General features: G+C 35.6%; 3 protein-coding genes across 3 annotated transcripts; 2 read left to right on the forward strand and 1 right to left on the reverse strand.

The window, feature by feature from the left end:
• Window positions 1-1,167: 1,167 nt before the first annotated feature.
• LOC114380726 (probable adenylate kinase 1, chloroplastic) lies at window positions 1,168-4,150 on the reverse strand. The gene is made up of 4 exons (XM_028339740.1): window positions 3,731-4,150; window positions 2,701-2,841; window positions 1,999-2,271; window positions 1,168-1,766 (listed from the first exon to the last, which is right to left on the reverse strand). Exons 1-4 carry the CDS (start codon window positions 4,028-4,030, stop codon window positions 1,623-1,625), a joined length of 858 nt encoding a protein of 285 aa, XP_028195541.1. The 5' UTR covers window positions 4,031-4,150; the 3' UTR covers window positions 1,168-1,622.
• Window positions 4,151-5,656: 1,506 nt separating this feature from the next.
• LOC114380722 (DNA topoisomerase 6 subunit A) lies at window positions 5,657-8,560 on the forward strand. Its single transcript, XM_028339734.1, has 2 exons — window positions 5,657-6,273; window positions 7,439-8,560. The coding sequence occupies exons 1-2, from the start codon at window positions 5,767-5,769 to the stop codon at window positions 8,183-8,185; spliced, it is 1,254 nt and encodes a 417-aa protein (XP_028195535.1). The 5' UTR covers window positions 5,657-5,766; the 3' UTR covers window positions 8,186-8,560.
• A 1,779-nt stretch (window positions 8,561-10,339) lies between these two features.
• On the forward strand, window positions 10,340-13,897 carry LOC114382445 (zinc finger CCCH domain-containing protein 11-like). The gene is made up of 8 exons (XM_028341867.1): window positions 10,340-10,796; window positions 10,927-11,011; window positions 11,140-11,280; window positions 11,375-11,463; window positions 11,688-11,876; window positions 11,961-12,091; window positions 12,306-12,408; window positions 13,314-13,897. Exons 1-8 carry the CDS (start codon window positions 10,626-10,628, stop codon window positions 13,488-13,490), a joined length of 1,086 nt encoding a protein of 361 aa, XP_028197668.1. The 5' UTR covers window positions 10,340-10,625; the 3' UTR covers window positions 13,491-13,897.
• Window positions 13,898-14,505: the final 608 nt, after the last annotated feature.

Here is a 14,505-nt window from a genome sequence, read left to right on the forward strand (position 1 = left end):
AGTACCTCAATCAAGCAATCCCATTTCCACGTGCATAAATCACAGACCATCCAATTAGGCATGTTTCGAGGAATATCAACAATCTGCCAGCTTAGCATTTAAAGCCAACCGTCTGTTGCAAACTGCTACTTACTTACTTTACCTAAATTTGGACCACAATCCAGCACAGCAATACTCTTTCAAATAATAGAGTCAGGCTTGTGCACCGCTGTTACTTCCTTTGAGATAGCACCTCTATCACGTTTTGATGATACTTAGAGATACCAAATTTCTAACATCTAGCTCGCCAAGCATTTTGGGTTTCATTATGGTTTAAACTTTACAGCTAAATGGCATGACATTAATCCTACCTATTCCTCCTTCTCTTCTTCCCCCATATGAATTGAATTTCGTTGAAGCATTTGAATTGCAGGGGCAGTTGGGCACCCTCTTGTAATAAAAGTGGTCATCGTCGGATACAAAGGATTTAATTTGATTGTGTACTCTTTCAATTGAATGAATGGAAGACTGGAAACCCTATATAGACATTGCAGGTAAAAGCAAAGCCAAATACAGTCATCCATCATCTTATCATATGTTTGAGGAGTCGCATTCCACTACAAGATTTACCAAAGGGGATTTCGTCTTTTATTGGATCTTGCAAGCACTAGTTATAAATTTAATATTCTTTCTATTTACTTATGGCCCTCAGAACACTAGTTAACATTTTCCTTTGTTCCTTTTACCAAATTTTAGTAAGCATGGTTGGACAAAAACAATAGCTACCTGGATAAAATATACGGCACAATCTATCTTGTACCACGTAAACTTATTGGCAAGCAAATATTAAGCCAACCAGCTGCAATGGAGAAAAAAGATCCATTCACAAATTCCAATCCCCCACCCCTCCTGAAAAAAGGTTCCAACTTCCAAATACAAAAACTATCTATGTTGCCATCATGCAGGATGGCTAATTTTACAGAATATTGAATTATAGAAGGAACCACTAACCAGTATAATTAAACCAACTAATCTTGAAGAAAAATAACAACTCCTACCGAGTAAAGATAAGTTCCACACCATTGCCAGCAATAAAATAGAGAATTCTTGTTCTATTCATTGAATGTTAAAGCAACAAGAACATTCATAGAAAAGGAGTTATTCATGAGTACTGTGAAATCATAAGACTTATTCAAATAACATGAAACATCATATTAAATAATTTTTCCTGGAAGTTACTTCAGTAAAAGCCTTCCCTAAATCACGAGAATCTGATGATTCAATAGAATAAGTTCATTCACATTTAATTTACAACAGTACAGTGATGATGCACCAGTCCTATCGAAGCTGATTCCTGACCAACTATCCATCTAGCAATGCTGTGATATATTATTCACTCTTCACAATAACATTATATGCTGGGAAACCCTTCCCATATAACCAAATTATATGAAAAGAAAACGCAACACTACCAGTCTTATCCTCTTATCAGATTACAACACTTACAAATATCATTATTGGTCCAAAATAATACTAGCAGGGAAGTTCCCTTTCTTTGGCTCTCTGTCCTGCAAAATTGCCAAGCATGCAATATATGCACGCAAAGAATGAAATACTTACTGTTATGATACATTATTATATCGTTATGCTGCAGCAGATCGTTTGTCCTCATAATCATCAAGATTAAGAGCATGTAGCAACTTAGGCCAAGACTCCGGGATTCCTCCAGGCAGGTTAAACTCCAATAATTTTCCTCTTGAACGGTAAAATTCCTCCACAGGCTGAGTCTGCAATCAAGACAGAAAACAAGTCCTTAAACCAAGTAGAAAGGGAAGTCAAAATCATTCACAAAAATGTAACTATAAGCAACAGGAAATTAGAAACATCAACAAGTTCACTCAGATCTTTTATAAATTCCTCACAATAAAGATAAATATACAACTACAAAAAAGAAGCCATTCAAGCAGCCGATCTTCCTGAAGTCCCAAAATTAATAATAATATAATTGTGCAGCAATACCATTTCATTGTATATTCGAAGCCTTTCTTTGACCACTGCTTCAGTATCATCTGATCGAGTAATGAGCTTTGATATACAATTCTCAGGAGGAAGAAGTGGAGCCATAATAATTCCAGGGCTCCCATTCTCAGCCTTGATGTTGATGGAAGCAACATTAAAATTTCCCCCACACTGATTGCAAATTCTCCTACCAAGGCATTTCTCAAGCAGAACATCTTCTCGAAGCTTCAGATTGATTACCAAGTCAATGTCAGTTACCCCTTCCAATATTTCCTGCAAGCGAAAAACACATGTAGAATTTGAGTATTCTGTTATTTAAAGTTTTAAACTGTTCTATGAAAAGTAAGAGAGCAACAGAACTGTTGCAACTACAACACATATGAAGGGACGAAGAGGCAGAACTGGAGACAAATTAAAGCTGCTTCAACGACAGGAAGTAGTAGCTAATCAAGTGGGGAAATGAAAATAAATAAATAAAAACAATAAAAAAAAAAACTAGATAAGGTAGGTTGCCTTATGAAATCATCATATTATCCATACAAAGAAAAAATTCCTTCACTTCCTTTTCATTAGAAATTACAATTTTGGGAAACAAAACCCACTATCAATATTTTTGTTCCTTGTATTCATGTAAAGGTTTAGTAAACAAAACAAGGGGAGTACCTATAATGAAATACACTTTACCAAAGTGAAGAAACTCACTGCTTGCTTAATTGTTCGAGGAAAACCATCAAGAATAAATCCCAAATCGCCTTTAGCTTCCCCGGCAACAAGTCTCTTTGACAATAAACTAATAATAATTTCATCTGACACCAATTGACCTTGTTTTACAATTTCTGATAGCTGTAATAAACCAAAAATTACAAATCAAAAAGTGGAAGAAATGGTCTGATGGACATAACATAAACATTCTATCCCAACAAGGAGACAACAATTAGGCCACAATATATCACCTTGAAATACCATAACTATGTATTAATCAAAGCTTGAATAAATTTTCAGTCAACTGATCTTTAAGAAGTCGGTTCAATGAAAAATTACACAAAATTCAATCTTCCGAAGTTAAAGACTTACTAGCTTGGCAGACAGGTAGGTTTTCCTTATAACCCAATAAATAAATTACAGTTACAGGATTATGCTCTATAATTACTAAATAGAATACAAGAATACTTATGATCAAAATGTTCAAGGAACTGAAAACCAACAAAACTCAACTTAAAATTCTTGCTGCACAGATATTTTAACAGAAGTTAACCAAACCAACAAATGACAAGTTCTAATAAGGTATCCATACACAATTTAATTTCTATAAACTCTCAATATAAAAATTTTACTACCGCTAATCAATTAGAAATCATCTTTAATACGACTTTAATGATAGTTGACTTTTAAATTGTTATTGTAAAAGCCATACATAACGATTCTTTTTTTTTTTTTTTTTTTAAAACTAGGAATCAAATACACGTATAAGGGAGTCTATAACAACTAAAATATGTATTGTGTTCCACCAACTAAGTTAAACTTCCTTAATATACACAAGGATTTGTGACTAGATTACAAGTTACAACTATTTAATAATTTTTTTAAAAATAATAATTATACTGCCATTTTCTTTTAGCACTGCACCGTACACAGAAATTTCAATAACCTTGACCAAATTTGCGTTAAAAAAATTAACCTAGCTAATTCAAAGTGAACGAAAAAAGAGGAGGAAGAAGAAGAACAACAAAACCTGGGAAGAAAGGGGGCCAGAGGAGGTGAGTTCGTCGCGAACGAGATCGCCGGTGGCGATGTGAGGGACGCCGAGGAGGTTCGAGAGGCGACTGGCGTACGTTCCTTTTCCGACGCCGGGGCAGCCGAGGAACACCCACTGCACGCACCGCTTGCTCGAATCTTCGCGCAGCGGAAACGGGCGGAACGGCGTGGCGTCGTGCGGCGGCGCGTGGCAGTTGACTACGGAGGAGCTCAGGCACCTCCTCGCCAGGGAAGAGACGACGAACGCGCGCTTCGCGAGGCGGGTTATGGCCGCCATGATGATGGGATTTGCAGACTTGCGCTGAATGATCAACGACAGCGATGATTGATTAACTTGTTAATTGTTCGCTTTCGGAAATTATTTATTACAAGATTTGCTTCAAATATCTAAATTTCAACTTAGATTTTACTTGCACGCACACAAGTCACAAAGACCTATGTTAAAAAAACACGTGGATAAATTCATAAGCCGTACGAATAAATTAAATAGACAAGGATCTAGTGTATACGGTTCAAATGGCTCCTGTAGTGTATTTTGATATTGGTTTAATAGATAAAAATAAAATAAAAACATAACAAGAAATTCTGTTTTGATAAAATTATTTTTGTAGCAAAAGTAATTTTCATTGGATTTTTAAACATTGCACATAGCCGTTAAATACAATTTGAGTTGTTAATGTGTTGGATGATTGGAATTTTTTTTATTGGCATATTATTTATTTTTTTCTTATACGTCTCATGTCATATTGCTTTTGTGGGGATGCCAATTTGTGGAATTTTTTGTAGATGCTTTCTTCTTACACGTTATGCATTCAGCTATTCACTTTTGTTTGGCTATTTTTTCTATTTTTTTAAAGTAAATAAAAATAAGTATTATAAATTAAAAAATATTGAAAAATTGTTCTAGTGTTGGATATACTTAGTGTGCCGAAGGTGAAAACACAGAAACAAATGTTAATCTGTCAGCACTACTCAAATTCTTTAGTTTTGTGTAAGAGACTAGTTGTCATTGATAACAATTGTACCAGCTCAAGTGGTGTCGTTCTTGAAGAGAATAATCATCATAACATAATCATGTCTTCTTATATCCTTTGAATGCCCTAGTTGTTAGGATTTCCAAATTGCATCACACAAGCCTTCACATCAAAATTGACAACCTAAACAACAAACTCAAAAAAAGAAAAAAAAAACAAACCATCCAAATCAAAAACCTCAATGTACATAAATACAAATGTCACAAATTAAACTTATTTAGGAATAACATTCACTGGATTTAGGTAGATAGTCATTATCATATCCACATTAAAAAAACACATTTCCTAAAGTCTATACTAGTAAGAATAATATAATTAAATGTCAATTTGTTGGTAGAGTGTGTCTTATTAATTATGCGTTAAGTTTTTTTTTTTTCAGAGTACCAAAAGTGATTATTAAGAAGTTATTATGCAAAGAAACTTCTTATGAGATAGTGAAAAGTTAAAATAAAAGATACCGTGGTCAAATTTGGAAAGCATGAGTTGTCCAAAGAGCCATGAGATATTAGGGATTAAAAATATAAGCTTCTTTAATGAAACATTGTTGAGTAAATGGAGATGAATCATGTTTTACCAAACAGGCGCGTTGTTGGAAAAGGAGGTGATTAAAAAAAAAAAAGTCTTCCATACCAAAATTGGGTATGAAATTTTGAGTGGCCTAGGAGGTGGTTTGTTGTAATCATTGTAGTATCTTTTCTATTTCATTCTTATTTATTTTCTTCCTGTTTTCTTTCTCTTTAGTATAAACAAAGCATAAAAGTGTATTAAATTCAATATTTTTAATAAGAAAGTAACCAAATTAATTAAATAATTAAAGTCGTTGAAATAAAAAAGTGAGCTTTATTACAACACTCCTTAGTCCATAGTCCCTCAACTCTTTTTAGTTCTTCTTACTTTCACTGTTAGGGTCAAAACCCAGTCCAAGCTCCCCAAAACGCAAAACCCGCGCGGCACCATTTCATCTCATTTCCCGCTCAATATGGCAGACAACAAAAAACGCCGGCGCAAGGACCCCGCCGGCGACGAGCTACCCTTCAAGAACAAGCTGAAACCCGACTCAGCAATCATGGAAACCCTAAAGCAGTTCTCCGCCTCCTCCTCCTCCTCCTCCGTCTCCCAAACCCTAACCCTCCAGGACCTCTCCCTCCCCTTCCGGTGCCGCGAGGTGGCAGACCTCTCCCTCTCCTCCGTGCAGTCCAACATCGAGTCCCTCATCCTCAGGATCGCCCACTCCATCCTCTCCGGCCACGGCTTCTCTTTCGACGTCCCTTCCCGCTCCGCCGCCAACCAGCTCTACGTGCCCGAGCTCGACCGCATCGTCCTCAAGGACAAATCCTCCCTTCGCCCGTTTGCGAACATCTCCACTGTGCGGAAATCCGCCATCACCGCCCGCATCCTGCAGCTCATCCACCAGCTCTGCATCAAGGGCATCCATGTCACCAAGCGTGACCTCTTCTACACCGACGTCAAACTCTTCCAGGACCAGGTATGTATGATGTACCTATTCATATCATCCACCATTTTTTTTCAATAAGTTAAAATGTTAATGGTGTTTTTTCTCTATGTACAATCGCCAATTTTTGACACATTAATCGAGTTCTAAGATTCAATCCCCGGCTTTACCCCAAAATGGGTCGATCCGGTGAGAGAGGATTAATCCGGTGCCAAATAAGAAGTTCCAGATATTGCCAATTTTTTGGTTTTTGAATCCCTCGCTTTTCCTTCCTGCATTTAACTCCTGTAAGATAGCGTGCAGTTGCTTGATAGTTTGTCTAACAAGGGGGTGAAATCTGTGTGTTCCATCATAACTAGTATGCCTTTTAGAAAGATCATCAAGTTGCTTCAGAATAATAAGTTCAGTTATGTTTGGATAAATTCTTCATAAACACTTATAAGACAGGAAAATAGAAGCTAAAATGAATTGAAGTTCTCCCAAAACCAAAATCAATTTATGTATTTAAGCTTTTAGAGAAGTTAGACTAAAGAGCTTTTATAAGATTTGTGTGTAAGTTGATTTTTCAACATGTTTGGAATTGGACACCTGTTTGAAACAGGGAAATCACCTCAATTACGGTGAAAAATGTTAAATCTAGAAATATTTGCTTCTGACTTAACTTGAAAAACTATGTTGACACTGAAACCTAACATGCTATTCATCTTATGAAGCTTGTGGTGAAGTTTATTCTTAGGCCTGGTTTGGATAAACTTCCCCGTAAGCACTTAAAGGAAAAGAAAATAAGAAGCAAAAATGAATTGGGTTTCTCCCATAAACTAAAATTAGTATATGCACAAGTTAAAAACAACTTTTGGAAAAGCTAAATGAGAGGACTTCTACAAATTGGCTTATGCATAAACTAGTCTTAGCTTATGTTAGAAGCTCATTTCATTTTTCTTTCCTGTTTTCTTCTCCTATAAGTGCTTATGAAGTTTATCCAATCGGAGTGGAGTTAGACTGAATGACGAAAGTTTGGGGTATTTAGAAAATGCAGGATGAAAAGTGAAGGTTATAGAAGTTAGGACAAAAACTAACAATTGGCAATTTTACAAGGACAAAAAACATTGTTAACCCATAAATAAATCATCGTTTATCATTTTTTGTAGTGCTGTTGTTTTTACAAAAATAAGCAATTCACCAAATTTGCATGAATCAGATCCAATCTGATGCTGTTCTGGATGATGTGTCCTGCATGCTGGGGTGCACTCGGTCCAGCCTCAATGTCGTTGCTGCGGAGAAAGGGGTGGTGGTTGGGAGGTTGATTTTCAGTGACAATGGGGATATGATCGATTGCACCAAAATGGGGATGGGAGGGAAGGCAATTCCGCCAAATATTGATCGAGTTGGGGATATGCAGAGTGATGCTTTGTTTATTTTGTTGGTGGAGAAGGATGCTGCTTATATGAGGTTGGCTGAGGATAGGTTCTACAACCGTTTTCCATGCATAATTGTGACTGCAAAGGGGCAGCCAGATGTTTCCACTAGGCTGTTCTTGAGGAAGATGAAGACAGAGTTGAAGCTGCCGGTGCTGGCTCTAGTTGACAGTGATCCTTATGGGTTGAAGATTCTGTCGGTTTATGGCTGTGGGTCCAAGAACATGTCTTATGACAGTGCTAACTTAACCACCCCTGATATCAAGTGGCTTGGGGTTAGGCCTAGTGATTTGGACAAGTACAAGATACCTGAGCAGTGTAGGTTGCCGATGACCGAGCAGGATATTAAGACTGGCAAGGACTTGCTGGAGGAGGATTTTGTCAAGAAGAACCCTGGTTGGGTGGAGGAATTGACCTTGATGGTCAAGACTAAGCAAAAGGCTGAAATACAGGCTTTGAGCACTTTTGGTTTTCAGTATCTGTCAGAAGTTTATTTGCCCTTGAAGTTGCAGCAGAAAGATTGGCTTTGACCTGTGAATAATGTAGTAATATCTAAGAATTAAAATGGTGGTTATGCCACTACTTAGCCCAACAGCTTAGTCATGCTATAGTATCTCTGCAAGTTGCACCAGAATGTGGTAAATTTTTAAGTATCCTTCATTGAAAAATTGTTAAAAAATTATGTTGATCGTCTGTTTTTCAGACTGAGTTTATAATTGTCTTATTGTTCTTGCATCAGTTAACAGGGAACTGGGTTTATTAAATTATAAACCCCTGCTTTTGAATTGCTTAAGTTTCCCTTGATGTTGCTTCTAATTCTGAACTCCAAGCATTATAGGTCTCTAAATTGTGTCGGATTAGTACAAGTTTATTTTCCCTTGAAATTGCAGCTGAAGGATTGGCTTTGACCTGTGAATAATGTAGTAATATTTAATAATTGAAATGGGGGTAATGCCACTACTTGTACCAACAGCTTGGTGATGCTGTTGTATGTCCACCCAATTTACACTGGAACCTGGATAAGTATCCTTCACTGGAAATTGTTCCAAAATTATGTTGACGGTCTATGTTTTTTTCTTAGAGAATTTTCCGTTTTATTGTTTTCTTATTTTTCCATCAGTAAACTGGGGACCAAGTTTATTGAAATTTTTAAACGGAGTGCTTTAGAATTGCTTGAGATTCCCTTGATCTTGCTCCTAATTCTGAGCTGAAAGAATTGTATTTAATTAGTAATAATACTGCTTGGAGGAAGATACTCAAAAGCTAATCCTCCTGTCATACCGAGATTTAAAGTGCTCCTAAATTTTTCATGATGAAGGATATCATCCTATGTTATCTGATTTTGTTTGGCTAAACTTGGTCCAGTGAGGGAAAACATTATGTATCATCGACAAGGGTTATAGCCTTATGGCCACTTGTGTTGTGCTCAAGAGTATATGCAATACCAAATCATCTAACTCAAGAATCAGATATTTATAGATTTGGTATTAGCTTGTCTGGATATAATTACCGGAAGGAAAGAGATTTACAATTAAAAATCTGCAGGAGAGCAGAATATTGTTACGTGGGTAAGAAAATCGTATTGTTATTTCTTCTCATAGGTCTGGCTCATTCGAAAGCCTGAGAGTACAATAGTGAATTGTTAAATAAACATTGTGGATAGTTTCATTCGCATAGTAATAGTAATAATAATGGTAAAAAAAAAAGGTAATCTTTATGGACTAAATAAAGGGAGTTAAACATTTCCTTATGAATTAGCCGTGCTTGGAAAAACTTAATGCAAAATATTACTTCGAACTTGAAAATTGTGATAAGAAATCATTTCTATCCAAATGCTCAAATAGTTGATAGTTATTTTAACAAACGTTAGTCTGGTTGATAATGAACAAACTCATTACAAGTTGTCGAGATAATGATCTTGTTGTCGGTGAAGTACTTCTAAGTACTTATTGAACTTTGAGATCTATTCTAATCTTAATGAATTTTTAGATCCAAGTCACTTTATTTATAGTTTTTGTCTCTCAATCAAATCTTAATTAAAAGTAAAAAAAAGTTAAAGATTTTGTCATGGTGGTTGGATTCCTTTTGAGTGATGTTTTATGTTCAGGATGCTTTCTAATGCTCTCCTTTACTTTCTTTTGTGCTAAATATATTTTTCTCATAAAAAGAAATTCTTTTTTAAGAGTAAATGTCTAATAACATGTTTACATATGCGTTATTGATCTACGTTGCTCTTCAAATCTATGTCAAATATAAGGAAATGACGCAGGAGCAACTCTTGCTTCTAGCTGATCCACATCCGAAGGCAAAGGACACAAACACAATAAATTATTGTTAGAAAATGTTTAACAAGTAATTAATTACGTTCTTATTGAATGATGACGGTCATGTGTTATGTTATAATTGAATATAAATTCCATGAAAAATAAAATATATGATTATTTTTATTAACCAATCAGAACATGATACATGATCGTCATCATCTAATAAGAACATAATACGTGTTCGTCTATGAACCGGAGGATCACATGATTTGATTAAATACTAGAATAAAATTCGTGAATAATTTGATCAGAGGACAAAATTTAAAATTAGAGACAAAATGGAAGACAAAAATGTAATTTTGCCAAAAAAAAAAAGAAGTGCAATCCGAAATACCCGTATCTTTTGCTCAGTTCAAAGAAATTCAGTGACCTAACGAGTGTGCATTTGAGGGGTAGATCGGGAATTGGAACTCTTTCGTAAGTTCTGGAATCTACACCACCCCATCTACGCTCTAAACTCCGATCCCTAACTTAACCTAACCAGACATCTTCCTCGCCTCTGCCAGGCACATCGTCCTACGCCACACAAACACCACACAGATCGTTCCTTCACATCTTACCCTAATTTGATTATTCCCCAATTTCATCGAACCAATAAATTATATATAAATATATTTTTATTTTTATTTTTTGATGCCGATAAAAAATGCCGCCAAAGCAGCAATCAAAAGCTGATTTAGCGAAGAAGCAGAAGATTGTAGAGGACAAAACCTTCGGTCTCAAGAACAAGAACAAGAGTAAAAACGTCCAGAAGTATGTTCAGAATCTCAAGCAATCCGTGCAGCCAAGGCCCGATACCGCCAAAGTCGATGCCAAGGTATGTGTGCCTCTAATTTTATTTTATTTTGTTAATCATAAAATTGATTAGTTATTTATTGTCCTTAATCCATTGGGGTTTGTATTTTGCAACATAATAAAAAGATGTGTTGTTATTGTGATGATTACAGAAAAAGAAGGAGGAGGAGAAGGCCAAGGAGAAGGAGCTAAATGATTTGTTCAAAATCGCTGTTACTCAACCCAAAGTGCCTGTTGGTAATCATTTTAGAAATTTTCTGATTTCTGACTTGAAATTACTTTTCTTTATCCAATGGGTTTATAATTATTGATTAGTGTTGCTGGAAGTGGAAACTAATAATATATCTGAATTTGCTTTGGGCCAGGTGTTGATCCCAAGTCCATATTATGTGAGTTTTATAAAGTGGGGCAGTGTGCCAAGGGCTTCAAATGCAAGTTCTCGCATGATTTGAATGTTCAGAGGAAAGGGGAGAAGATTGACATTTACAGTGATAAGCGTGACCAGGGTATTGCTTTAAGTTCAATGATGATTATTGCTGTGGTTTTGATGGCTTTTTTCTCTCTTTATCTAACCTTTTGATTTGGTTCCTGTATTGTCAGAAACAATGGAGGATTGGGATCAAGAGACCTTGGAGAAGGTGGTGGAGTCAAAGAAAACTGAGTATAATCAGAATAAACCAACTGACATAGTACGTTTTGTTAGATTTGTAATTTGTTGGAAACTTGGAATTACAACTGTTACATTGATTTGTTTGATATTCATTTTCGTTTTTTGTGGTTCTCTATGGTTTTTGTTTGTTGTGGGGGCTTTTTTTGGATGTTTAATGGTATTGCATTACCTTCAAATTTTATGTTATTTGTGGCTTATGCTACTCAAAATGACCGCTGTCTGTTATTTGTGTACTATCTCCAGGTCTGTAAATACTTTTTGGATGCAGTAGAAAAGAAGCAATATGGTTGGTTTTGGGTCTGCCCCAATGGTGGTAAGAATTGCCATTATAGACATGCTCTTCCACCTGGTTATGTTTTGAAATCTCAAATGAAGGCTTTGTTAGAGGAAGAAAGTGAAAAAATATCAATTGAAGAGGAGATTGAAAATCAGGTGTTTTTTTTCTTACAATAAGCTATGTCATTCAGTATTCAATATTGTATCAGGTTATCTAACAAAATACTTAACATGGTTTAGCGTGCCAAAGTGGCAACTACAACTCCTATGACTCCTGAGTTATTCTTTGAGTGGAAGAAGAAGAAGATAGAAGAGAGAGATGCCAATATAGCTGCACAACAGGCTGAGAGGGCTAAGAATGATCGCATGAGGTATATCCACTATCTGTTCCCTATGGTTCACTTGTAAAATGTATGTATATATGCCCCCCCACCCTCTTTTACTCTATAAAAATGTGAAAAAGTGAGGGAACTTCATGTTGTTGAACCTGTTAAAAAAAAGGAATTACGAGTGGTTATGAAGGTGGACAATATTTTACTTTTTTCCCCTGCTAATCTGGTTACATTATTTTCTCCTTCAATGCAGTGGTCGGGAGCTATTTTTGTCAAATGCTAGCTTGTTTGTGGATGATGCAGAAGCATATGACGTGTACCAGAGAGAACCAGAATCTTATGAAACTGAAGAGAATGTAAGTTCTTTATTCATGTCTGTCTCTGCATAATTTGATTTAATATAGTTCGAATTATGATAACCAATCTGGTGAATGCAAATCTGAGATAAATGCTGCTGGATGATTTCCATTCACATAAAAAGCTGCAGTACAACTGCAATGTCAGGAATGTTCTGGCTTTTGTACAAATAAAAATTTCACTGTTGCAAACATAAAAAATGGACTGCAACTGCATGGCTGTAGCCACATCATGAGTAAATTGTAGTATCTGCTATGTGACTGAGTGCACAACTTGTGCTTGTTTCTAAAAGCCCGTCGCAATGGGATATAGGTCCTATTAAACTTCTCCATAAGCATTTATATTAGAAGTAAATAAGAAGGTAAAACAAATTGAACTTTTCCCATAAGTTAAAATCAACCTATGCACTTCAGTTTTTGGAATAGTTAGATGAGAAAGTTTCTGTAAAAGTTAATTGCATAAGTTGATTTTAACTTATGGAAGAAACTCAATGATTTTATCTGATTTTCTTTTCTCAGAAGTGCTTATATAGAAATTTATTCAAACATGGTCATAATGTATCAGTAACGAGTTCCAAAAATAAAAATTAGAAGTTCTTGAATAAAAATAATGCTTGCACTTAGGTTGCTGATATGGTTGTCCTTTAAAGTAATGCTCTTGTCAAATCACGTTCTTGTGTTTTCCCTTGGTCATGGAGCTCTGCCCTGAATAATGAATTATTGCCAGTTTGAAGTTTCTTTCTTCGCCATTACAAGAGGAGAATATTGGCTTCTAGCACTAGCTCTCTTGACTCATTCTTCCTCTATTCAGTATGCAGTTTAAATGTGTGCTTTAAGTATGTAATGTTGTATCTTTTTACATCAACTGTATATTTTGTTTTTCTAATTGTTGGATCCAACTTCAGGGGAGTAGGAATGCTGCAGAAGATGGTCCCAGCTCCTCAGCAACAGCCGCTGCTGATGGTGATTATCTTGATGACATAGATGACGATGACGAGTTGGACATGGATGAGTTAGAAGAATTGGAAGCAAGCTTATCCAAGACATCAATCCTAATAAAGGAAACAGGAGCTGAAGCTTAATCCTGAGAGTTTGTCGCAATCTTCATGTGATATTTTTATGCCTCTGCTGAACAATAGAGCATTTGCCTGTAGCCACTCGCTCTCCTTGCTTTCATGGAAGGTTTTTGAATGAAGGCTGTGGAGATAATGAAATTACTATTTGCTGCATCGCATTTGGTATGAATAGTGGCTGTTTGGTATAATCCACTTTCCTTTTTTGTTAGATCTCTTATTGGACCTTAGACAGACATTTTTGTTGTTTGAAATAAGTAGTCTTGTGCAGACTGTACCTGATTTGTACATGAGTTTCCTTATGTCGAAAAGGTGTCTTTAGTTGTTGTCGCGCTTGTGATTTTCTTGAAACCATCAAAGCATAAAGTGGTATTTGTTATGTTATGAATGCTATAGCTAGATACCTTGGGGCTTTAGAGGATGCTTGGGATTTTGAGGTGGAGTTAGTTTTCTTACCCATTTCTTGGATTTTAAAAAAAGACTCCGAGAACAGTTTTTTTCCCATGCTTAGTATTGTTTTAGGAAGAAATTATAAAAGAACAAATAGGCCTGAGTATTTTTTAGATTGCATATGAATTCGCTCCTTTTTCCATTCCTATACTCCTTGAAAATATTACACTGATATCACTTGTATATTTTACTATTTCTAATTGTTCGAAAAATATTATATGATTTATCCCTAAAAGGGAGGTTGTAGTAGAAATTAAAAAAGGAAGGGTATTGTGTGCAATCTAAAAAAACCTGAGAACATGTTAATATAATTTTACTCTTTTTAATCCATTCATTTCGGATGAAAAAGAGGAAGAAATCTGCTTTTTGTGTAATAAAAATACTAAAATATCTTTATTTTCTTTCCACAAAGATACTTATACCATTTTATTTATATTTTTTTCCCTTTTTCTGCACAATTGAACTAGAGAAAATAAATTGTTACCTTTTTTTTCTTTCATTTTGTCTTCTATTAAACAAACTAAACATGATTTCATTTTTTACTCTTTTTCGTAAGATAGGTGACCTTGAAATT

Source organism: Glycine soja, chromosome 13 (assembly GCF_004193775.1).
Source record: "Glycine soja cultivar W05 chromosome 13, ASM419377v2, whole genome shotgun sequence".
NCBI lineage: Eukaryota > Viridiplantae > Streptophyta > Magnoliopsida > Fabales > Fabaceae > Glycine > Glycine soja.

Excerpts from the sequence above, each read along its gene's own strand:
- LOC114380722 (XM_028339734.1), top strand. The coding sequence starts at position 5,767 with ATGGCAGACAACAAAAAACGCCGGCGCAAGGACCCCGCCGGCGACGAG. Across the intron at positions 6,274-7,438 it reads TCAAACTCTTCCAGGACCAG|ATCCAATCTGATGCTGTTCT; the intron begins GTATGTATGATG and ends TGCATGAATCAG.
- LOC114380726 (XM_028339740.1), bottom strand. The coding sequence starts at position 4,030 with ATGGCGGCCATAACCCGCCTCGCGAAGCGCGCGTTCGTCGTCTCTTCC. Across the intron at positions 2,272-2,700 it reads CTCGAACAATTAAGCAAGCA|GAAATATTGGAAGGGGTAAC; the intron begins GTGAGTTTCTTC and ends TTTCGCTTGCAG. Across the intron at positions 1,767-1,998 it reads TTCGAATATACAATGAAATG|ACTCAGCCTGTGGAGGAATT; the intron begins GTATTGCTGCAC and ends TCTTGATTGCAG.
- LOC114382445 (XM_028341867.1), top strand. The coding sequence starts at position 10,626 with ATGCCGCCAAAGCAGCAATCAAAAGCTGATTTAGCGAAGAAGCAGAAG. Across the intron at positions 10,797-10,926 it reads CCGCCAAAGTCGATGCCAAG|AAAAAGAAGGAGGAGGAGAA; the intron begins GTATGTGTGCCT and ends TGATGATTACAG. Across the intron at positions 11,281-11,374 it reads CAGTGATAAGCGTGACCAGG|AAACAATGGAGGATTGGGAT; the intron begins GTATTGCTTTAA and ends CTGTATTGTCAG.